This window comes from Vanellus vanellus, assembly GCF_965231255.1.
Source record: "Vanellus vanellus genome assembly, chromosome: 9".
NCBI classification, from domain to species: Eukaryota; Metazoa; Chordata; class Aves; order Charadriiformes; family Charadriidae; genus Vanellus; species Vanellus vanellus.
Window position 1 is genome coordinate 14,255,158 of NC_138914.1, and position 25,828 is coordinate 14,280,985.

At 40.1% G+C, this 25,828-nt stretch overlaps 1 protein-coding gene across 1 annotated transcript in view; it reads left to right on the forward strand.

The window, feature by feature from the left end:
• Positions 1 to 348: 348 nt before the first annotated feature.
• EEFSEC (eukaryotic elongation factor, selenocysteine-tRNA specific) overlaps positions 349 to 25,828 on the forward strand; it is a gene marked incomplete at its 5' end in the record, with an annotated part of 132,879 nt that continues 107,399 nt past the window's right edge. The window contains one exon of the mRNA XM_082487799.1: positions 349 to 634. Within this exon, the coding sequence (XP_082343925.1) occupies positions 349 to 634 (286 nt within the window). The remainder of the gene's footprint in view (positions 635 to 25,828) is intronic.

A 25,828-nucleotide genomic window follows, 5' to 3' on the forward strand; every position in this document is an offset into this window, starting at 1 on the left:
CGAGCGGCTGCCGAGGTGAGCCGGGGGTTGCGTGGTTGTCGTCCCCGCGGGCGCGGCTGCCGAACGCTCGAATAGCGATGAACTTGACCGATCTTTTGCCCTTTTGGGTCGCTTTTAGCGCCCTTCCTCGCCGTGCCGCTGCCCGCTCCGTGTGGTGGAGCCGCTCCGCGCGGGGCGGAGTGGCCGCGTTTCCCCTCAGCTTTCGCTGTTCCCCCGAACCGTACCTCGGCGGGGCAGGGAGGGCTCTTCCCGCCGCCCGGGGCTGAGGCGGCGGCGGAACGGCGGCGGCGGGGCCCGCGTTGCCGCAGGGGCGCTGTTGGGACGGACCGGCCCGGGTGCAGCGCCGTCATGGCCGCCGGGTCCGCGGCGCCCCGCGTCCTCAACGTGAACGTGGGCGTCCTGGGCCACATCGACAGCGGGAAAACGGCGCTGGCCCGGGCGCTGAGCACCACCGGCTCCACCGCCGCCTTCGACCGGGCGCCGCAGAGCCGGGCGCGGGGTATCACGCTGGACCTGGGCTTCTCCTGCCTGCGCACCGCTCTGCCGCCGCAGCTGGGCCCGGGGCCCGGCGAGCTCCAGTTTACGCTGGTCGACTGCCCGGGGCACGCCTCCCTCATCCGCACCATCATCGGCGGTAAGGGGGGGAGCGGGGGCGGCCTTGCCTGCCCGCCCCGGGGCCCCGGCGGAGAGGGCCCTTGCCGGGGTGCCGCCGCGCCTCTCGGGGCCGGCCCGCTGCCTCGGGGCGCCCCAGCCCGCGGCGGGGTGGCGGCTTCCCGCGGGGCGGCCGGTGGGGCCGCTCCTGCCCGCCCGAGCCCGTCTGCGCTGGGAGCTCCGTCGGGGGCCCGGGGGCTCCGGCACTGCCCGGCGGGCGGCGGCTGTGGGTGGGGTGTCGGGCCGGTGACGGGCCCCCGGACTTCGTTACGCTTCTTGGGAATTGCCCCTTAAATGAAATACCGGTACTCATAGAAAAGCTAATGGTAAACCTGAAGCCTTTGGGCGCACTTTAAGCAGTCAGAGCCGTTCGGTTTCCTTGCACTTACTCAAAAAAAAAAAACCCAAAACTCTTTCTTGTTTACGGAGACCTTGTTTGTGGTATTTAAAAGCAATATTGATTTCTGTTTCTTCACTCGTTAAAGCTGTCAGAGTCTGATATTCCCCGGCTGAGAGCTGCAGCGCGCTCGCTGGACGTGCTGTTGCCCAACTCTTGTCTTGGACAGACTGGGGCGTTCTAACCTGATAATCTTATGTGTAGGAATAATCTTGTGGATTTTGGTAACTTTTCGTTCTAGCCTTTGTACGTGATATCGGGAGGTTAGTCTGGTTTGTATTGGAGCTTATTTCAAATTAGTTCACCTTTTTCTATGAAAAATAACACCTCCCCCTTCCATCTCTCGTAAAACGAATTGAGAGGTGGCTGGTGCTTGGCTGGGGTTGGACCGGAGCTGCAGCTGCAGGCTGTTACAAAGGAGTCACAGGCTGATTATCTGCAGCTACAGGGACCTCTGGAAGTTCGGTTCCTCTGCTAGTGTCTCGGCAGTGTCACCTAGGTGGTGGTTTTGTAACGCAGCGTATGTTTCCTCTCGGCTAGGCCAAGGTTCAGACCAAGTCAGTTTTCATGATGTACGAGTTAACCTCCTTTGGAAGAGATGTTATTATTTGTAAGTGGTGTTAGGAGTAACTGCATTGTATTGTTTGTATTTCTTTTGGATAGGTTAATAAACATTTACTTAGTTTTCGATTTCACCAGCAGTAAAGTGTCCTGTGCTGTTAATGTATGCTCTGCAGCTGCAAGGGAGGAGTGGCTGAGTGCTGAATTCCAGAAACCTGTGCTCTCTTAGTCTTCTTTTGTACTCTACAATCAGCTGTTACTCTTAAGTAATCGTAAGCACCTGGTTATCTTCTAACGAAGTTTACTTTGGCAAATGGTAACTTTTCTTGGATGTACTGAAGAGTGACTTGTAGTTAGACATTCCTTTCTGCCAGAAGCAACTAATCTGAGTTGGGTAAACTTCCTCATGAAGAGGACATGGGAAAACTTGGAAAAAACAGTGAAAACAGTGGTGTTTTTTTTTCCCCCCGTATCTTTAACACTTACCTGCGGTGATTATTTAATACATAGACTTCTTGCTTATCGTTTTTATGAAGAACTTCAAAGCATTTAGTCACAGCTGTCTGTATTGGTTTCATAAGTTATTTGGATTTCTATATTGATAGGCCATGCTGGGAGAAGAAAAGATGTGGACAGTGCACTAGACGGCATGATAGAATTTTCTTCCCAGTGAAAATGATTCTTTACAGGTAGCAATTCAGACACACAAGCACATCAGACTCACTTAGTTCCAGTTATAGCAGGTTATATATCTTAGTGAAAACATTTGATTAGTGTGGCTTGCTGAACTCAGTGTATTAAGAAAGAGTTGTGGAGAAAATTCAGTGTTGTGTTAATATGTAGAGTTGGAAATTTCAGTTTTCTGCTTTATAGCATACATGTATCTTGATAGTGGATGCTTTTTTTTTTTTTCCTACCAGGTCTAAAAGGCAAAACCTTGGTGATAAAACCTGATCTGTGCCTGTGGGACTACTTAGATGCTTACAGTTTTAGTGTGGTTTGGTGAAACTTGAACTGAAGTATAGCATATCTTATGTAACAGGATACATCCTTCAGTGTTTAGGTGTCCAAATTTAAATATTACCAACTTTTCCAGCTCTTCAGAAATTGAAAACCAGGCCTCCCAAGTAATGATATTTTAAATATTTGGATTGTTTTCATCTGCTTCCTAATCATGAGTGTTCAGGGTTCACCATTCCAAGCATTTTCTTTGCAACTAGTAATGCTACTACGTTTTCCTTTTTGGTAGAATCTGTGATTTCCCTGTTACTATGGATTTTCTGTATATAAGATTTTTAAATAAAACGTAAGTGCAAAGTACTTCATCTTCCTGTGTTTATTCTGCACCTCAGTTTTCTCACACCTCTTTAAAATACTGCTCTTCTGAAATGAAGTCCTGCAGTAGCTGTAGATAGATGTGAGTTAACCTACAGAAATGCTAGAGGTGGGAGGGCTGTGGGAAGGGGAGCTGGATGTGAGAAATTGGAGGGTGGAGTGACAACAGAGGGCTCTGAAGCACCTTTCCCATCTGTGTTATGTTCACGTGGCTCTTGCAGTGGAAACTACAGATGTAAAAATATGTTATTGCATGCTCTTATTTGAAGCTTTTATTTTTTTCATTGAAGGTGGTGTAAATTAGTTGGTTCCCCCTTGAGTGACCCCATCTTATGGAAGCACTGTCGGCTGTGGCTGCGTAGCACCAGCATTATTCAGTCAGGACTCCCTTGAGGCAACTACCTCAAGGGGTTCCTTCAGAGGAGCTCCTCACTGGCTTTACAAGGGAAGCCAGTGGTGGGTGTGGGTTTTTTTTGTTGTGGGTTGTTTGGTTGTTTTTCTTTCTTAGCTCTTCTCTTCTAGGGTGTCATTTTCATCAGTGGTGTCCCAGGCTATCTTCTAGTCCAATTCCATCTTCTCTAACTGTAGTATTTTCTGTGTTCCCTGAGTGCTCTAAGGGTTAATTCCTTTGCTTTACAAAGCTGATAGTCTGCTTACAGGTTAAATGATACTATTTACCATTCTTTAACATATTTCTGTATCTAGGTAATTCTTGAGGTGGGTTTTTTCATGGCTGAATCTAGTATTGCATTTTTGTCATGCTATGCCAGGTAGTGCTTGACCTTGCACGTACTTCTCGCAGTCACTCACAAGATGCTTGTTTGGAGACATGGATTAAATGAATGCAGAATAGTTGAGCAGTAACCAAATGGAATGGAAAATAGAAGTCATATTTCATTCTGTGTGGTTACATTTTTCTTGCAAAGCTTGTCCTTGAAAACAAAACATATCAAATGTTAAATCAAAATATTTTTTTTTACCTGCAAGCTGGGAATTGGAAATGTTGCATGCAGTTCCACCCAAGACGCTTTCTTAAAGTTTTAGCTGGAAGGTGATAGTCAAGGTTGGAATGGAATAAATGATAGGCTCTTGACTTACTACATCACAGCTTTCACTTGTGCTTAAACCATTCTGGTTTATTCTTCAACAGCAGACTCCTGTGTGTCTGATGTGGAAAGAAGGTATTAAGTTATTGTGGATAGCTGTATGGCTTGGACTGTGCCACATTTTTTTTTTTCTTGTTCTTTTGAACAGCAAGAAGAGAATTCTTTATTTTACAATAATTTCAAGACTTCCTGTGCTGTAGCAGGATCTTGTCTATCTGTCATGTATCAAGCAACACAACAAATACTGTATTTATAGCCATTCATACTTGACTTGCTAAACAGACAAAACAACCCTGAATAACTGAATTTTAAGGGTCAGTTCTTTAGCTTCTTACAAACAGTAGGAAGCACCCACATCAGCCTTACGCTTGCTTTCTGCACTAAAGGAATGACTGCAAAATGCAATACTGCTGGTTTTATCATTACTGTGTTCCCCTATTGCTATGGGGATAGAGAGTGGTATTTTGTTAAAATTTCACACTGCCATGGGGTAGTTTCTGTCACAGCCCTATGGGTTGTTTGTTTTTTTTTTTTTTTTTTAAGCTTCTGTTCTTTTGTTAAATTTTGGCTCTCTGATCTTTCACAGAGCTGATGTTAACATCACCAAAGTAAAATAAGAGTTGCTTTTACATTTGTTTGTTGCAGACCTGTGCATCCAGTAGGGTCTGGAATGGTTTCTCAATGGGTTCAGCAGTAAGGGGTGCCTGCGGAGAGGTTATATGAGTTAATCTGCCAGAAGAAATTCAATCCCCGTATTTCATTTTAAGACCACTTTGCGTAGCAAAGTAGTTTAACCAGTAGCAGATTTTTTTATTTGCTGATGGTTAATTTCATGCCCTCCAAAGGGTCAGCACACTAATAGAGAAGAACATGATTACCTCACCCTAAAGTCCCCCCCTCCCCACCCCCTGGCCCCGGCAGTGGAGGGACATGGTGTGTTTGTTTTAGGTGAGCTGTTGTCAGATGCCCTTTATCTGTTTGATTTTGAGATGGGTCCTCAGAAGAACTTCTGAAAAAGAAAGTTGTCTTTTTTTCCCCCCCCTATGAAGTTCAAAGGACAGAGTAGCCTTATAGGGTTTTAATTGGAAAGCTACTGCTTGACCCTGGTTGTCTAAACCTGGGGCGGGGGGAGAGGGGGGAAGTTCTGACAAACTTGTAGTTTTGTAGTCCTTATGCCTGTCTGAACCTTTGACCTTTTTACTTTATAACTAGAGCTTCATTGTCACCGTTTGTCCCTGCAGTTCCTTTCAAAGAAAACTGCCTTGCAAGTGTCTGTTTCCACTTTGCTGCTGTGTTCTGTTAAGGAAGGGTATTAATTCATACCTGATACATTGGAGGGGCTGAGACTTTTGAACTTGTGCAAGAGCTTGGGGAGGGGGAAATGAGCGTAGCAAAAGCATGTCTTGCTGATGCAAATGAGTACAATGAAAACAGTCTTGGGAGATCAAGGGAAATGTGGTCTTGCTACCACCATTCAAATTCAGTCAGATGCAGATTATTTGTAAGATTAACATAGTGCCCACAAAGAAGTATTTTTATCACCGTTTTGCTGAGTTTTAAGAGGATTGGTAAACTCGGGGTTACCTTTGCATTACTGTTGTGAAAATAACACTTCTGTCAGTGTCAACTTTTGCTTGTTGACACCTTTGTGAGGATGTGACAGTTCCAGTTTTTTTTTCCATTCTATGTGAGCGAACAGGTAGAGATTTATAGTTGTAGAGTGTAAACATGAATGATGTAAATTTATGTGGGGGCCTCTTGCTGTTGAATGCACATGTTGAAGGGAAACCTGTTCTCTGGAGGCAAGAGTGTCTTGTGTTGTTCAGTGGGTACCATTCCGGACCGAGAGGAGTCACTGGAGAGTCTTGAAGAACTTGGCTGCCAGCTTGAAGTGAGAATAACATAATAATGAACCTTCTTCTGGTGGAAAAAAATATTAAAATACAACTCCCATGTAATGTAATTAATATTCATGAGCCTTTATGTAGTGGTTGTTATGGAAGTACTTGTGGGCCAGGAGACTTCAACTAGCACGAATGTGAATGTTTTCTAAACCCTATTAAACTTGTTGGGTTCACGGTGCTTGTAATTTGCTGACATTGCTTTGTATTAAAAATGCAAATAAAAAAAGTTTATTTCTGTAAATGAAAACACTTTTCTCTTGAAATTGAAACTGTGTTTTTGAATTCATGTTACCTAATCTGGCTGGTGCCTGATACTTGTCTGACAAATTAAAAGGGGTATTTTTATTGACACTTTAAAATGAAAGCCACTTTTTTAAATTAAGGAGCTATGCATAAAGAAAAGGCAGCTGTTATAAAAAAAGAAATAAATAATTGGGGCTTGGGGAGAAGGGGGGTTTTTAGAGCAGCAAAGCGCAACTTCGTCTACTGGATATTACAGTGCACAAGAGGGCAGTGTTTGCTTACAATGTAGGATCTTATTGATAAGTACAGAGAGTACCGGGTCAGCGTGGATGGAGTGACCTTGCTTTGAATTGAAACAGAATTAAGTAGAAGATTTGGAACATAACTGGCTTAGTTTTCCCATTCCTAAAGAAAATATCCTCTGTGTTTTAAGAAAGGTTAGTCTTATTTCATCTACAGTTTGGATAGTGCTTTTTATACCTTAAGTGATAAAAACGTATTGGGTGTTGTCTTACACATTACATGAGATGGAAGGAACACAGGAGAGACAAAACAGCTGGTTTGCACTGCAGTAGCATGTGAGTGCTATGACTTCATCCACGGAGAAAGGGCTATTTTTTTTTTTTTATTTTGCATTTATGGAAAGTTTGTCTAGTTTAACCTGTAAAGCAATTGGTGATGTGGGAAGCGTGGAATTTTGTCTGTGTACCAGGGCACTCTAAAATAGTAGTCTTCGTGTAGAATTTTTATCTATCTGCGTCATAACTTTAATGGTTTTAACTTTCCATTTATTATGCATAGCTTCTAATTTCTGTGTGTATTAATGCTTTTTTAGTTATGTGACAGTGAGGCTGGTCTACTTGGCTGCTGCAGTTTCTGTTCTATGCCCGTTTCTGCTTTTTTGACTTGAAACTGGTTTCTCTATTAAAGTTACACAGGTTCAACAAGCTCTTAGGCTATATATCAACTCTTAAGTAATATTAGAGAGCAAAACAAGAAGAGTCTGCCTTTCCTTTTATGGGTTGAAAAGTTTAAAAGGAGCAAGAGAGCCATTGTTGTCTGATCTCAAAAGTTATAGTGAATTCTCTTCTATGTTCTCTTCTACTTCTTGCAAGAATCCTGTCAGAAATGTATTGTTTCCTGTGTTCAGTTTAAAAAAAAATTAACTGTGCATATCTTGTTCTGATGATGTGATTTATAATTGAATTCTCAATCTTAAATGTAGATTGTAAACATGAGTAGATTTATTGAACCTTATTTGAATGTTAAATTGTCTCTTGCTGCTATAGGACAATTCTTCCACAAAGCTTTTGAGTGGTTGTGTGCATACTTGCTTGTATACAATGGAATTGTGCTAATTCACACTTCATTATTTGACACAAAAACTTGACAGCTTCTCAGGAAAATGTAATAACCGATCACTGTAATGGTGCTGACTAAGTCTGTTTGATCACTCTTCCTATTGATTTAAAAACAGCATTTCTTTGTTCCATCATACTCTGTGTGAGCATTCATCAACCAACCGCGTGCCCCTTCATTTCACTTTTGCTTTGTGTTTCTGTTGCTTGAAATTATTTTGTAAGCTGCTTGGGAGAGTGGTCAAGTTTTATTAATCCATTTTTAGGTGTTTTTAAATATCAGTAATGTAGTGAAGTCTTATAAATACCTGCATAAAATCTAGAATTTACTGTAAAATATGAAGCATGTTTATAGTTAAAATTACCCTTGTCAAACTGAATTTAAAGCACGCTTTGCAAAGTAGTATTTTTACTGGTGATGGATGTGTTTGCTTGCTAAATAGTCCAATTTAGTAATTCAGTGGCCTACTAATCAACAAACTGGCTTAATAAGGTTCTACTGTATTTGTTCTACAGCTTGATTTAGAAGTGGGCTTCAATTAGTAGATGCTAGATATAAGTTGAATGATACATTGCTTGTGTATAGAACCCGCTTTTAATAGCTAGTTTAGCTTGATGGAGCCATGAACTTAGCTTCCTTAAAAACACATCAGAGAAATATATTTTAGTTTGTACTAGAAGTAATAATGTATGTTCTCGGATGACTGTTGTAAAGTACTGTTTTTCAAAACCTCTAGAAAAACAAAATGCAGCTGGCAAAATCTAGGTTATAATTGTAAAGCAGACACACGACAGATCATCTAGCTAAGAGAGCAAACCAAACCCCCATGTTGTCATCGTTAAGGTCCATTAAGTGGAATAAAAAGTTGTTTCTCTGTGTGGCAGCCAGTTGCTTTCTGTCTAGGAACCCTAAGGTTGGCCTGGCAAGCTGAAGAGCAAGGACAGATGTTCTGCGGTGGTAATTTCCAGCTGGGTTCTTGAATGCATTGTGTTCTGCGGGTCACAGCTCATAACGGAGCAAAATTGAGTGAGAGCTCCAGCGAAGAAAGACTTGAACAGCTCGTACAATAGCTATGATTGCAAAGATACTGTGCATTCTGTGAGAAAATATTCTCTGCTATCTGTAAAATTCAGATTAAATAGCTATTCTGAAGTGCTTCCTTTAAACTGTTTGCTTCCAAAAAGTGTTGCAGCTAAGTAAATACCAATAATTCTTATTTCCCATCTCCTTATCAGTTATTCTACCAAAATGTTCTTGCGCAGCCTATCTAATCTCTTCATGTGAACATGAAATAGTTAGTGTTGGCTTAAAATTTCAATTATGATCTCTGTTTCAAACTTCAGCTGATTAATTCTACATTAGATTGTAATTATCATCATTACCAGAACTAGGGGTGGTTGCGACCAGACAAAAGTACACATGTGTATATATATGTTGAACGTAAGAGCAGAATAAGTTGGTTGGTGAATAGTGGAAGAAAAGGAAACGGAATAGAGAGGATCGCTTAAACAAAAATAAATTGTATTCAGGAGCATCATGGGGGTAAAGGATGATAAGGGGGAGCAAAAATCAAAGTTTGATTTTCAGATCTATAGGAGAAGTTGACCTGAGTAAGAATCCAGGCCCCTCATCCCAGGTTCCAGAGAAGAGATGATTCATTTGGGCTTACAAGTTGTGTGTTTTTTTTGTTTGTTTTTGTTTTGAAAACTTCTTGTTTTCTTTTACTTCATGCTGTAGAAGGATCATGAAGGTTGTTCTGTCCACTGCAGATCTGCTTCTTCTGCAGTGCCAGAAAAGTGAATTTAATCCAGTCCCCTGAAGTATTTTCTTGTCTTCTGTGCCAAAGTTTTCCTTTGTCTTCTGTCTTATTTGGGATGCAACATGTGGTTGGCATATAAGAATAGCTGGTACTCTCAGCTCTTGGGTGCTCTTTTTAATTGTGGAACTGTGACTCGATTTGTTTGGCAAAGTTTCACCTGACCTTTATTTCCTTTAAATGTATCGTAGAGCAGGTGAGCATACTTCAGAGATGAATATGCATATGTAAAATTTGAAATGGTCTTTGAGAACCTGTTGGGTAAAGAAAGTCTATAGAAGTGTTTGAGAATTGTTGATAGAACTGTCCAATTATATTAACGAGGCTAGGCAAGGGGAAATGTCTTTTGTCATAGATGTTTATTCATGCTTAAACCTACTTTTCTTACATTAAAGGCTTCCCTTCCAGCAATATTGCTTTGGAGAAGAAATTTCCGAAGCATGCGAAAACTGCATTTCAGAGAAAGAAACAAAATTATTGTAGTTTTCTTTTTTAGGATCAAGAAGAGGGGGAGGGAAAATGGTTTCCTTGTATTTGACTGTGCTGTTGGATGGAAGACAAAGCTCAGTCTCTCTTGCTGACTAATGTCATCATCGAGGCATTTTTTTCTCCCACAGAGCAATTTTGTCTCCATTGAGACCCCCACAGCCATTGGCAGGACCATGGCCTGAGATTAAATCTCATGCTTGGGTGAAATTCTAATGACTGTAATTGTTTCCTCTTTTTAAGTCTGTGGTCCCTTCATCAAAGAGTGGTGCGGAAATTATGCATTTATGTTGTAAAAAGGGAGGTCATGATTACCTGAACCTGTGGTTGACTTCGGGGGATTCCGCGTCGTGTTCTGGCAGTGGTTATCCACGCTGACATTCTAGGACGTGAAATGATTTAAAGCGTGGCTTAGAATATATATGTAAAGGAATAGTGGCGTGCCTCAGCCCTCTCGGGTTTGTGCTGCTCTTGTTCGGCTGTCGTCCGCTGTCGGGTGATTGCACCACGCGGTCAGGGCAGCGGTAGCAGCTCTCCTGTTCTGATCCGCTGGCATGGGGGGAAGGAGAAGTAGTTGATGTGAGTCGAGGTAGGTTTCTGTGGATGACCTGTTGTAAGAGTAAGCTCCTAACCTAGTGCAGCCGTGAAATAGTGCTGGACTTGTGTCTCCCCCAAATTACAGAGGGCTTAGGACCTATCAGCAAGTGTTACTGTTAACCCTCAGGCGTCAGCGTATGCTGAAGGTGTTCAGCGTCTTGAAGGATTTGTGCCAGAGTGGTAGTGCTGGTGCGGAGGAACTGAACAGGAGCGTGGCTTTGAGTGTGCATATGAAAAAAAAAAATTGTGCACAATTTTATAGAGGTAGCTTGCCTGAGCCTGCAAAATTGGAATATTTGTGTGCATCAGTGTTGCTGTGTGATGGAAAAATTCAGATAAGTATTTTGTGTTATTTGACTTTATTGAGCAGTTCTGTATGCGTGCGACTTTGGAACTATACTTTCCCCTAACTTCTCTGAAGATTTATGAAAAAATAACGTACTGTGCATTAAGTACAAAGTTTTTGGAGTTTGTATTTCAATTTATGAAGTAGTCTTTAAAGATGTCGGAAGAACTAACCAAGAGGCATTTCATCAGAGAATAAGGAAAATGGTTCAAACGGTTCTTAATTTTAAGTGTCTAGGCTGCATTTAGAGATTAAAGAAATCCCCAAATGTTGTAATTCTTAAAAGCACTCAGAATCGGAATCTTTCCCTGATCTCAGCGAGACAATGAGTATTCAGTTTAGACTATTGAAAAGTACAACAACAACAAAATCCCAAGTGTCAACAGTGCTAGTCACCGAAGGGACCGGCTTTGGGCAGATAACACTGAAGCTTTCACCACTTTCTGGTGATACTGGAACTTGATAATATGCCTCATCTTAAAAATTCCTTAAAGCCTGAAATGCAAGTTTTTACACCAAAATTATATGCGTGTCTTTATATGTGTATAAATAAAATCCATAATAAAAAACCCGATTGAAAGAATCGCTGATAATATTTCTCCTTGTGTCTGGCATACCAACGGTATTGCTAAACATTGAAGAGCCAGGAGTCGGGCATGCCGAAGGAAGTTGCTTAGGAAATAGCTTTGTTCTTTCGGTGTTCTCGCTGTGTGATAGGCGTTCACCCGGTGGTAGGGACTGACATGTATTTCTTTCCCTGAGCGGACACTTCACCTGACTGACCGCCGAGCTCCTCCCTTTATTTCAAGCGCTGCGATAAAGTTTGTGGTGCCTGGTGATGTTTACCCACGTGTTTGTAATTGAGCTCTCCCTTTACTCTCTCTGGTGTGTATTACGATACCAGTAGTGCTAGCTTTTTCTATCCAAAATTGCTATTTAACTGGAATCTCTTGTGGGAAGAGCTTCACTTGTCTGTGGTGCTGTATAGTGTATCTAGGGGCAATGTAAAAAAAAAAAAGTTTATTTGGTTAAATCGAACTGTACCAAACTTTGCCTGGAGAAAATACTCTCGCTTCAGGGAAGGAAAGAGTTCTGAACTGAAGCTAAATTCTTTAATAAGAAAGAAAAAAAAACAAACCCACCCCCAAAAAGTGGCTGATAATCTAGTCTTTACAGAAAGTTCATCTCTAGATGTTTTCATTACTGAACTGTATTCACTAACGAATTGTGTGTGTTTGGGTGTTTTTTCATTGTGTCTCTAAATGTGTGGGGGGCTTTTTTGTTTTGAAGCTTTATTTACTGTATGGAATACTTGATAATTCTAGTAATAGCCAGCACTGCTTTTGTGGGGTTTAATGTTTTTTTGTTGTTGTAATTTAAAGCCAAACAAATCAAATGTGAAGTTAAATTTAACTTGTGCTATTTTTTAAACACAAGCTCTGCTATCCACCCTGCAGCAAGAAACCAGTGAGTCCTTAGCTTATTTGAAAAGAACGCTGTTTTTGTTAGAAATGTAGTGAAATTGATGCAATGGTTGAAAGTTATTTTGGTTACTGTACTTGTTTCCTTTCCCTTTGAATTTTAAAGATCTTTATTCCATTAAGAAAATATTAGACAGTGTCTGGGAAAACTGTAGACCACGTATAAAGTGATGTCAGGTTTATGGAACTTTTTTTTGTGTATTTTTGTGTATAATTGAGTCAATCCTAGGTAAAACCAGAATTGACTAATGTGAAATTAGTTGATAGTATCCTGTCAAAGCTTATGCATCCTGTTTTAAACCTTTTTGCAGTAACTTATGGGCTCATATAAGAACAGTTGGAACAATAATTACAAGAATGTTTAAGTTTTCTATTATCTATTTTAGCAGCGTAGGATATCTCTGCAGCATTTTCACTTTGTGTTGGGGAGCTAACAACTTCATAGCATCTCAAATGCAACTGTATTTACTGGTTTTGTTGGATGCTGAAACTTTTCAGGACACCAGGATGAAATCATCAGAATGCACGCATTTTGGGGATGTTGTTATTCTATTTGGAAGCTGTTACGCTTTCTGTGAAAGATTTGTGCTTTTGTCCCACTCTGTGTAAGTTCCCCTTTACGCACTGTTTATTCAGAAGTGGAATAAATAAATTCTGTGAATGAGAAATGTCTCTGCTAAGACGATGCTAAAGTGGGGTCTGATGTTCCCTAAAAAAAAAAAGTTCATTTAGATGTCAGAAGCATCATACAGTATAGCTGCAGTAAAAGCAGCCAAGATCAGCGCAGCTGAAACAGTACCTTATGAGAACGTCTCATAAGAAGCAGAGTCGTGCAGTTAAGCTGTGATTGCAATACAGGATGCTCACGCGTGACCTTATAGGTGGCAAACGCAACCTTGTAGTAGGTCAGCAAAGTAGCCCATCAAGCTGGTTTTCCAAGATTACGTATATTCTGGAAAATATGGTTTGCTGCAAAGTGGTAATGATCATAGCAAAGTATTTTAAATGCCCCAGTTGTAATCTTTCTTTCTACTTCTGTTAGCTCTGAGCAACCAAAAAAATTGAGCTTTAGTCACTAAGGCTGTACTCTTTCTTGGCTATTTCAGCATTTCATTAAGCAGTGATTAGTACTCTTCAGTTATGCATCCGTTTATCTTAATGATGCATTTACAGTTAGAGATAGGTTGGTTTATTGAATTTGGCTGATGCCTAGCAATTTTGGCAGACTTTTTTTTTTTTCTTGCCACGTAAGAACATGCAAGAAAGGAGTAGAGAAGGGTTTATAGCCTTGGCATTGTTCTGAGTGATAATCTTACCTGAGTTTTTTGAAGAAAAGTGGAAAAGACAAGTTTGTTTTCCCCCCAGTTAGAACTTTTAGAAGTTCTGTGCTGAAGTCCCTCTCCAGGCTCTGTCTTTGGCTGGACAGCAGTGGTTCACGGTGCGCCTCTTCCAGGTGCAGGGAGATAAGCAGCGTAGCAGGCTCGTCTTGAAGCTTGGAGTTGGAATGGATTTTTCTCTGTGTTCATAATCTGGCAGTTCCACAAATGAATTAAAAGATAATTTTTTTTCCCTTTCTTAAGGAGGGGTGGAGGGAGAAGGAAAAGAGGAGGGATAGTGCAGTGGGAAATGATGTTGAAGAGCTCTTTCTTGATACTCGTGTGTTTTCCTTCCCTGTACAAGTAAGAGGGAGGAGAAAAGGATCTCAATATTGTTAAAAGCTGTTCTTGTTTGTTTTCTGTCATAACTGGATAAGGATTAAATTTAGGTGGGCGCTAGTGGACTGTGAGGTAGAATGGTTTGTGGCAGAGGGAGTGGGGTTGCTGATAACCCACCTTTGCTTCACTTCTGTTTGTTTCGTGTTTTTTTTTGTTTGTGTGTTTTAAAAGTGTATTCAGTTTGCTTCCGGATCTCACAGAATACAAGCCCGAGTTCTAGTTTATTAACAGAACAGAAATAGGCTTCTTTGCCTGCCCAGGGCTGCTGCAGAGGGAATAGATTGGTGTTGCTGTTTCTTGGTACTGAAAACTTCAAAGCTTTCATTTTGCTGCTAAAGTCCTTCCTAAAACTTGTATTCTCTGAGATGTTGTGATTTAATTTTCTGTCGACCAACAGAATCTAGCTCTTTGAAAGATGCAAATGTTCCCATTGTACGCTTAACTCTTTCTGAGTAACAGAACATTATGTATATTTAAAACATGGTGACTACAAATGAGCAAATTTTTTAAATTTTTTTTTTGTTTCCCCTTTTGGCCTCCTCTGTCTTCTTCCCACCCCCAATGTGTACCTTGCTTAACAGGACACTGTAGGGGTAAAGATCATATAAATAGATGATAGTGTTCCTTTATTAAGGATGGAAAAAAAATTAAATACCCCATTTATGTGAATTTTTTTTAATAATTATTTTTACTTCTATGTAGACAAGTCATTAAAGACTTTCATTTTTTGTACCTACATTACATACCATTTTTCCTCTTCATACAATTTATCTTGCCGTTTTGTGAAAATATAATATAGAAATAACTTTTTCCTCAAAAGCAGATTAACTGTGACGCTTTAAACATAATTAATAAAAAAATATTGGAGGTACTTTAAGGAACTATTCTAACAATTTAAGTCTATAGTAAATTATCAATTAGAATATACTTAATAAAGTTCCTTTGTATTTCTCTTCCTTTATTATTATATGGTTCTTCAACAGCAGTTGTCTCTATTGTTTGATGTGGAGACTGAAGTGGCTAGATAACAAATGAAGCCTATTTACTTAAGTTCATTTGAAATGAAAATCTCATACTGAGTTTTCCATCCCTCGTTCGGTGATTCTAGTTCTTGCTGTCAGAAAGCTTAATTTAGAATCTCTTGTTCTCTCAGAGTCTAGAAGATGTGAATGGGAAACAAGATGTAACAAAATGTGAAAAGTAATAGTTAAGTGTATAAAAATAAAAAAAAAAAAAAAACAAAAACAAAACCAAACCCTCATAGAAATCAAAAGCCTCGAAGGAATGAGTTTCTGTGTAGAGGGATGTGTGTAATGTTCAGATAGTCTTGATACGCTTTTGGTCCTATTTTGTATTCTTGCTTAGGAATTTCTTCTATTAGTCACCTGCAAAACTGTATCACGGAGCCTAGATTAGTGAGTGCGGATGATTTTCCTGGGCTTCTGGGCACTTCACTTCTAGAACCCCCTCCAAGCTGGATAGCGATGGCTCTCTGCCTGTGGTTGTTGCTCTTTGAGGTTTTGCTGTGATTAGTGGTCTCTTGAAACGTGCTGGTTACATTGTGCCGTCTTTAAAGAGCGACCGTGCAAATTTACTGGTACGGCATACTACGGAGCAGAAGCATTACTACTTTGCACTCCATATTATTTTCGTGTTTATCTATGATTCTTAGTCTTTGTTGCGTATTTCCATTGAATAACTTGAGTGGTGGCAGCATTCCTGAGAGCGCATCACATGAGCTTGGCAGAGCAATGCGTGTTCTGAGCAGGCTTTGTTTTCTGTAGGCTTTCTTCCCACTCCCCCGGGGATGTTGTCAGCCCATGTTTTAGCTTGAAAATTTAGATTTGAGAGAGAAGAATTGGTTCTTAATCATTGAATGAAACCTAGGAGGGCGAGTGTGGGATGCAGAGCTGGGAGACCTGTTGTACTTTTTCTTCTGATGACCCTTCTTGATCACAGAAGCACAGCTCTGGTTTTGATGAAGGTTTTGATCTTGAGTGACATTCTACTTAACCGATAGGTGTTACTGCTCACAAGCTGCTGCCGCTACTTGTAGATGCCTGTACCTTTGAGTCAATGCTTGTATTTGATTCAGTTGTTCATTCATCCTAGGGAAAATGCTGGAGGACTTGCTCTGAATTGTTCCGAAATATCTATGATAGTCTAAACATGTTCTGGTTTATATAGTGTTTGAGCTGTACTATTAAATTATCGTGCAGGGTTGTGTTGAACAACTTTACCTTTTGAGATTCTTCAAAATACCTAACAGAAAGTTTTAATTATGAGGGTTTCTCAAGACAAAAGGACTGTTTTTGTATGTTGATGTTTTGTGAGGTGAACATACAGAAGATCTGCTCTTCAAGTATAAAACTTGAAGCAATAAAATAACCTGGCTGTGTCCAAGATTAAATGTTTTTGTTATTCTGGGGAGCGACTGGTCTAAACTTAGCCTGTGAGCTTTCTAAAGCTGGGGCCTTGTTTTGTGCTTGTCCGTGAGGTGCCCTGCACGCTCGTGGCTCTGTAGAAGTAGCAGTTCAGAGCCCGGTTGGGTGATCTTCATCCACGCGGTGTTATAGGAATGAACCCTGTAAAGGAGCCTGCAGGATTAAGGTCCCAACTAGTACGCGCTCAGACCTGGTCTGTATTTTGCTCCTTAGCTGGCTGCAAAGTTTCATTCACATGACTATCTCCTTTTAAATAATAAAGTAAAACATTCAAAGCTTTTTTTGGTTAAACTAATATTCTACCGGTAAAATTTGGAATATCTTTTTTTTAAGGCGCTTATTCTGCTGTCAAATTTTAAGTCATCTGTTTATAAATCGTGCTGCCTTAGCTTTTTCACCTTCCCTCCTATTAGTACTGTTGAAAACACTTACCTCAAGCATTGCTACTGTCTCTTATCTCTGTGTGATTATAGATCATTAAATTCCAGCTTCTCTTAATACCGTATAAATTCTAATCTTGGCAAGTATTGTGTCTAGTTTTATTTAGTAATTAAACTCTGCACTGCTTTCCTCCTTTACAGTGAGCATCACCTTTTATATTACAGTGGACTTTCACATTAATATGTTCTTCTTATAATTAATAAAACACAAGTACTGTACAATCTGCGATATCTGGAGCGCTTTGTAGTGTTGGCAATTTAGATAGCCTACCCAGCGTGATATGGTTTGTTTTGTCCTGAAGTACCGGGATGTGAGATTTACATGACTGTTGACCCCTTGGGACTGCTCTGAAATGAGGTGTGTATCTTGCACAGTCCAAGTCAGCAAAAATTTAAATAAAAATAAATACACTGTCAAAAGCCCTTCTATTGGCCTGGCAGGAAGTGTGAAATTATACCGTATGCTCGATTAACGGCTTCCTCGGAGAAGATGCTCTGGCACAATGTGATGCGACTTAGCAGAACGGCAAGCTATGCAGAATGCTTGTTATTGTCATGATTTGACACTGAATTGTTAGGCAGGGCCTGGTGTCTGCCATGGACTGCAGGCCAGAGAACTGAGGACAAAATAAATCTCTCTTTTAGAATTTGAGTGGCGAGTCAAATTTATCTTTTAAAACAAACACTAGTTACAGCCTTTGTGAAAGTTGAAAAGTCCGTTAAAGTGAACCTGAGAATGCTGGCTAGGCTGTGTCCAGAAAAATTTGTCTTCCAAAATATCGCTGTTTACTTTGGCTGTCATTATCTGTGCAGAGAATGAAAGTATCCTATTTCCCAGGGCTGGCATCCTTAATTTAATTGTTTGGGACTGATTTGTTTTCAAGATTTCTTTTTTTTCCCATGTGCTGTACTGCTATAGCTGTGTAGTAATGCAGGTGCTTGAAATAAAACTTGGCATAAAAACTGGGGTGGTTCGCAGGGTGTCTTTCTTGAGGATGACCTTCCTTTTTTTTTTTTTTATATGGATATATTTTTCAGCCTTGATCCAACAGTGCTGTTCCTGTAAGGGTTATAATTCTTGTTAGCTTTTAGAGAGGGTGAAGGTTTGGAAGTGAGAGCGTTAGTGTTAGAAGCCTTGTAGAAATGTGTATTGTGAAGTTGAATGAATTTCCCAGTTTGCGTATGGATGGAGTACACGACAAGGAGTAACGCAATTGTTCTTCTATCTTTTATTTTTCCATTTGGTTACATGCTGCAGCGGGAATACCAGTGTAACAGTGTTCTGCATTACTGTCACAGAAATCAAGGAACTTGCATCAAAATTGGGGTTCACCATGCTTCAAAGTACAGAAGGCTGAAGGCTAAATGTAATACAGTCCTCCTAACTTGAGGTGGTATTCCTTCTTTTCTAACTTCCCACTAGATATTAGTAGTTTTTAGTCATTCTAGATTGAACCGCTTGACAGAGAAGCAAAGCTCTGGTTGAATGTATGAGAGAGATTCGTGTAGGAGATTTAAACTGAAATAGGCGTGTTTATTACTGTTAGTTGTAGTGGGTCTCCTGTTTGTTCCTTGTTTTCCCCCTCCATTTGATTCCTTGACTGACGTAACTTTCAAACTCTATCCGTAGCATTCTCTCAACGCAGGTGATGACCAAGCGTTGCTTAGCTCCACGGCCTTGGTGTCATTCCGTGGCAGGGCGCCATGTTCATCTCTTTGGGCAAGCTGTCATGGCTTCTGGTCAGAGCTGGAGTTCCCTTTGAGCAGAACTTCTTGACCCTTTGTACTTTGTACAGTATCCGCCTCGCAGGCGGACTCCGGAGCCATTGTCTGGAATGCGTGTCTAATGCTTTCCACTCGGACCCTCAGTTCCATTCCATAATGTTAGCTTTAATTGGCTGCTTTTAAACTTTCATGTACAATTTGGTTGTACACGGTAAATTACCACCCTCTTCGCCTTTTCCTAAGAGCAAGAAACTAGAACCCAGAGACTGTGCTTTCTCTTGCTGCCTTTTACTATTGCCCTTGAGCTCTTTTAGAGACAGCACTGGTGGGTAGTGTTTCTGTCAGAGGACAGACCTTCTTTTACTAGTGTTTTTTTTTCCTCTGATTTCCCGAAGACTCCTTTTTAAACTTCGTATTGTATTTTTGGACTGACTTCTGCATTTGAAAGTTTCTAAAAAGAATTAATATTTTTGTCCAAAGAAGTCCAATTCAATTTGTCCAATTCAATAACTGTTGCTTAACTCTTAGCGTGGCTGGGTATCCAGCGTGTCCTCCAAGTGATTTTTTTATATTAATATATTTTAATTTACTTGTTTGTGCATACGAGAACTTCATGACAGAATGCATCATATAACCAAGGTTTGTCTTTACTATAAAAGAATGCCGTTGTATGTGCTTGAGAAGTGTCAATTTATAGCATGGGCGGAATGATAGCCTCTGCTATTATAGGGAGTTTATCTAGGTTTGAATACTGGATTGGAGCATCAGCAGAAGCTTTTTCAGAAAGGGGTAGTTTAGTTATGGGGGGTGGGGGGGAAGTTGGCAGTACCACATACAAAACAAATCTTGCAGTTCAAGCTCAAAACAGTGATGAGTCTCTTGTTCGTACTTGGTATGAATAAAGTAAAACAAAGCCTGTCTTTATCCTCCATAACAGGCTCATGAGCTCATGTTTCGGCTTTTCCTTTCCCCTCCCTTTCTGACATAGGCTCCCTTTTTTTTCCTTTGCTAAACAGACAGTAACTCTCCACAATATTTTTTAATCTCAACAAGATGTCCAGTGGCTGATGATGCAAAAGTGTTGCATCAACAAAAAGGGGATGATAGTTGGAGCATTCCAGGTCTGACATTTTTGGCCAAGGAGCTGTGTGTTGTGGGCACTGGTTCCTCCCTGCACAGCATGCTGGCTTCGGGCAGGAGACTACGTTTCATTGACTCCTGTTGTGTGCCTCCTCGCTCCTTATTTTAGGCTTCCCCAAGAAGTTATGACTGGGAATCTCATGGTTTTAGATGAAAGAGCCTGTTGTCTTGTTGAATTATCTCCTTTCTGTCTATATTTAAAGCAAAGCTGGCAGGTGGAAAAAAAAAAATACAGTAAAACAAAAGCTCTGTTATAGTAACATCTTAAGATAGATTAGAATAAAGCTGAAAAAATTGCCTAATGTTTTTTATTTTTACGTGTTTATTTAGGCTGCTTGTTTACCTGTAGTTTGTTGGCACCTGGTGGTGGAACTGGACTTGTTGCGTTCAACTTCACATGGATGCCTGGGCACTGGTGGGACTAACTCACAAAAATCTATTCGCTGAAGTAAATTATAAGTATTTCTCCTTTTAGATTAAAAATCGTCCTTATACAAATTGTCTCTTATGGAATTTTAAAATAATATACATGTGTAATCATGGATATGGAGTAGCCATAAGCATCTTGTATGCTTTAGATTATTGAGGGAAGAATTCTTTTTAAAACTGAAACCAAACATTTTCTCTTTTTTATTTAAGGCTCTAGTGCAACATTTTAAGCTAACGACTTTTTTTTAATGACTGAAGTGAAGGCAACTTGTGAACCATTTAGTTCACTAAAAGTATAGGTTATATTTCTTATTTGGATTTAAGAACTTCCTCATGACAGCTGAACTTCTTGAATCCATGTAAAAATCTGCTTAGCCCACATAATTTAGCCTTGCAGTGCTGGTTTTATTGTGCAAATAAACTATCGGAAATTGATTTATAAGCTAGTTGTTTTGTAGATGTGCCTGCTTGTTTTCTGCCACCGTTACTGTCGTAGTCTGTGTTCCTCCACAGCACAAAGCCTTTGGACATCTCTTCGGTTGTGTCTGTTAGGCTGTTACAATCAGGTACTTCTTCTAGTCATGAAGTTTTCCCCAATTTAATAAGGCAAGGTGGGATAATTTGTTGATTTCTACCTGAATGCATCATTAACTATTACAAGAGGGGAAATTAGGGCATGGGTTTGCCGTCTTTTTTTTTTTTTTCTCTTCTTTTTTGTAAATCTTGTTTTTGATGCAAAGGCAGTTCTGTCGCCAGCCAGTCCAGCATGCGTAGACTGTCCCCCCCACCATAAAACAATGAGCACATTCAGGCACAACTCGTGTTTTCAGTTATTAAAAAGCGGAGCCGTCTGTCTCTGCCTGTGACTTTAATCTTTAAGCCTTTATTCCCAGTACCCCACCCCCTCTTTCTTTCTCCAACCTTTTGTTTGTGGAGTGGAGAGCTACAGGATATGTGGGCCTGGAGTTTCTGAATGTATTGTACATTCCCCTGGCAATTACAGATGTTTATAACCCTGACTGATGTTATTTCAGTATTGTGGAGGGTGAAGAGAAAATTAAAGAACCCTTTTTTAGTTTGCCCCTAGCAGTCTTTATTTTTTGGGGGCGGGAGAAGAAATTGTAAACTCTTAATTCCTTCTCTTGGGAAAAAAAAAAAAAAAAAAAATCTTGTTCAGCATCCTCAGACAAAAAAATATTTAAGTGCTGTGCATGAATCTCCCTATAGCCTACCATAACTCTTAGGACAGTGAGTTTCGTTCAGTGTTGTAAAAAGCATAATAGTTCTGGATTTTAGTTCAAAACAAGCTCCTTGGTGTGGAGCCCGTGACCTTTGGATACTTTATTTCAAAGACGGAGACAAGGTAGCTTAGGGCTTAAAATGCTTTGGGAGTGGAATCACATTCATTTATTTCCAGCTTTACACAGAACCTGGGTTTTCCCTTTTGTAGAAGAGCGATTTTGAATCTGATGAATTGGAGATTTACTTTTGGATTGGTGACTTGCAGAATTGTTCAAGAAAAATTATTTTTGTTAGTCTCATAGAAATATGCTTTTGATCTGTACAAGGTTTAAAATCAATTTCTTATTGGTGTTTCTTGAGCTATCTGAAGCTGCAGGTGCACTATAAAATTAATGTCCTTGAATTGGCGGAGAGGTGGAGAGAAGAGAATCTATTCACAAATTTCTGTGATCAAAGTGTTAATTTGTGTGTTTCTTGTGGATCCCCGAGCATTTAATGATCTTCCGAGTAGCTGGCCTAAATACTGAATTTAAGCAGAGGAAAGTTTAACAAACTTGTGAATTTCAAGGTGGTTTGGCTGGATCTCTAAGGTACAAGTTTCTTACCTGTTTTCTGACTGTATGCAAGCTGCTGTTTATAGGTTGTGCAAATTCAGAGTTGTATGTCTAAATGTATATTTGGGTCTGTTTAGCTACACCTGGTGTGATAGTGGTCCTTATTTCTTATGGCTGCTGCACGAAACTTTGTTAGATTGATCTTTCAAAGCTATGACAGAAGAACGAGTAAGAATTCACAGTGAGCTATCCTTTGGCTAGGCAGGACTTTAAGAAGTTAACGCAAAGATTAAAAAAATTGTACTGTCATCTAACGTTAAACTGACTAAAATATACTTAAAAAATCTTCTAACATGTTCCAAGATGTTCATAGTTCAGTAATTCTCCTAAGCACCCAGAGGGAGGCAATAGATGCTCTGTAGTAACAGTTCTTCCAGTCCTTTGGGAGGAAAAAACCAACTTAGTTGGTCATTAAGCATAGCACATTCTTTTTATCCTGACATAATCAGTACTCAAGTTGTGTATTGCTTGTGTAAGGATTTCTGAAATGTGCCATTTCTTTTTATATTACAACATGGGCGTAGATGTGACTGAATCCTGGATATGCTAACGTGACGATATAATCTTGTAAGAATTTTAAAGGAACTTGAAAAGATGAAAAGCTGAGTATGAAATATTACTGATATAGAATAGAATTTATAGAAACTTGCTATTCAGGTGTCTGGTTCCCTCTGCCCCCCCCCCCCCCCCGCCCCAAGTCCAGTACTGGGCCTATATTTAATATTACATTCAAATACATATAAAATACAAGTGCATCGGTTAAGAAACACTTCAGTTAGTTGTGCTGTTCTTGGCAAACAATGTTAAACTTTATAAAAAGCTAACATGGAAGTTCACTGCCAGCCGACTGGTTTGAAGGAAAATGGGTGCGTGTAGGTCCTGTTTGCCGGTTTATGAAACAGCCTCGGAATCTATATCCAGTTATTCCAGTTGTCTTTAATGTACTATTTTTTCTCTGTAGTACAAACCTGGTTTTGTGTGACACTTTTATAATTTATAATATACATATAAGTACATCCTTCCGTAGGCTGAAGCCTTAGGATTCTGTAGTATCAGGGGGGTCGCAGGATTTTCACTCGATATTTGTCTCCACGCTCCAGTGTTTATCATTCGCAGAGAAACCTCGGGTGCGACATTCTGGAAGCTGGAAAAATGGTCAGTCTGTTTCTGTCTGGTGTGAACTGAGTCTTTAGAAGATGGAGCAGAAGACTCCGGATGGGGGGAAGTCTGGCAGAACTGGGGATGGGCACGCGTCCTCGTTCATGCAGGTTCAGCGCCTTCATAATTCTTCGGGATGCTTTGATTCCATGGATACTGTGTAGCCGCTGTTCTCCTTCTGGTGTTGGAAACCGCTCCAAAGACAGTGCCTGTCTGTACTCTTGGAGAGGTGGAGTGGGCAGAATGGTTGTACTTTGTAGTCATATTTTATCCAATACATTTAGCATTATTTTATGCAAATTCTTTTTGTAACTTGGTGGGAAATTTTGTAGAGAGCAAATGTAAAGCTGGTATGAGTCAAGACTATAAAAAGGGTGTATTTATCTTGTTTCTTCTGACCTGTTTGCTTTTCAGTGTTTACTGTAAAGACTTTTATGGACCTTCAGGGGCCATTTATGGTCACTATGTAAGGCCTAAGTGTAATGTGATGCGAGCAGTGCAAAACCACATTCGGCCTTGATACTAAAGCAAAATACCTCTGAGTAAGAAGTCTGAAACTTGAACTAATCACTCATCAGGCCTTGAGCGCACAGTATCAGCTGAGGAGGTCAAAGTGGGGTTTTGCAGTATCCATTTTTTTCACTTTGCACCTTTCTTTTTCCTGAAGCATTGAGCATATAGTGTTGATTTACTGTACAACTTATTGCCACGTTGTTTCAGAAACCTTGTTTTATAAACTCAACTCTAGACAGAAGGAACGGGGCACTTCGTTGCGAACCTCTAAGTTTGAGTCTGATACAAATCAGTGGAATTATAGGTGCTATTTTCGTATGTCATTTGGGAACCCAAAAATTTGACATGACTTTTCTTGTTGAGATGTTTTGTAGTCTGGATGCCAAATTATGGAACTGAACCTTTATGTGCTAGATGTAAAACAGGCACATAGTGCAAAAAAAAAAAAAAAAAAGTTGCAACCCAAATGGTAACAACCCAGTTTTCTTCTGTGTTTTGTTTTCAAGTGTATGAAATAGCAGTTTTTCCTACTGTGTGCCATGGATTGTATTCCAAGGATGATGAGCAGTATAATGACATTGTCTAAAATGTTAGGTAACTTTTACTTCGGTTTTGTGCATTATCCTAAATATTTAACTTTCCAGCTTTACTGGTGTCTGTATTTGCATATACATATATATGAATGACACTTTAAAAAGTTAATGTTTGCAAACTAATTCATAATTTATGCGCTTTCAACTTCAAGCCAAGAAAGAAATAAATGCAGCTGAAATACCATGGTGTTGTGTAATTCAGCAAATGCTAACTTTTTTTTTTTTTTTTGTATCGGTCATTTGTGTCTACTCAGAATGATTGTTGCCTTTTCAAGATATGTAGGCTTTTTAAACCCTACCACAGTTAATGTTTTCAGCCTTAAAATAAGTAGAGGTCTCTTCTGGATGCTGTCCAGTTTGTGCCTTGTCAATATAGAAATTCAGATCTAGTAATAGGTAGTATTACAGAAAAGGACTTTGCTACATACGGAAGAAGGATGATGTCTTCTCTCATGTGGTGCTTTACCTCGTTGGTTTTTTTTTTTTTTTTTTACACATGCTGCATATTACATGGCATTTCTTGTTCCAAGGCAAAAATTATTTACTTTCCTATAGGATATTCTGGTTTTCTTCAGAAATACTTGAAGAACAGGAATTGAAATGCCAGACCCTAATAGTTACTTGTCTAGTTTGCTATATTTTCTTTGGAAACAGTCAAAGTGAATGTTTCAGAGGGTCAAAGCAAGAAAGTCAATGATGGAATGAAGCATCCCTTGCTTTAAATTTCATCCTAATGCTTCTTACACCGGGTGAAAATGTGAAGTTTCATTGTTTATAAAACACTTATCCAGCTGGATGTAGCTTAAAAAACCTGAATTGTGTAAATATCAAATCTGTCTGAAGCCAAATGGTATCTAGCAGCAGTGAGTTTGGGATTGTCGTGTGATTTACCATTGTATAATTGATTGTACTTTTTCAATAGAGGTGTTTTATTTCCCTTCTCTTGCTCAGTTTCATGTGGATTTATCACTGCATGCCGTTAACATGGATTTTTCTTTGTAAATGAAGTCGTATGTGAAGAACTCAACTGCATTTCTCGTTTCCTTTATTTAAAGCCACTTTATCTTTCAGATTCCTTTTACAGAAAGTGACTGGATCCAAAGGCGGTATTTTATTTCAATTTCCATCGCATATATGGTTTAATACTTTTTTGACTGCTTCTAAACATAAAAACAATTTTGTATTGAACAGCACATAATGACTGTCTCTGCAATTTTCTAAAGCAGTAGCACTAGTTTGTGGAAATACTTGTGTACTTAAGTGTCTTCCAACACTTCGTAACAATACATTGACCATTTTTTCAGCTTTCGGTTTCCCTGAGATTGCTCAGGCTGCTCTTTCATGAACAACTCAGCCTGCAGCCGTGTCCTGTCCCTGGAAGCGTTAGGCTTGCTTTGCTCTTTCCTCTTTTTTCCCTTCGTGGCTCCTGGCTGTTTGGTCCTGCCGCCTCCCTTGTGCCGACTCTGGCTCTCCCTGGAGCCCTGCGTCAGCCGGGTCACCTCGCTGATCCAGAGGAGAGCTCTCTGCTGTGGC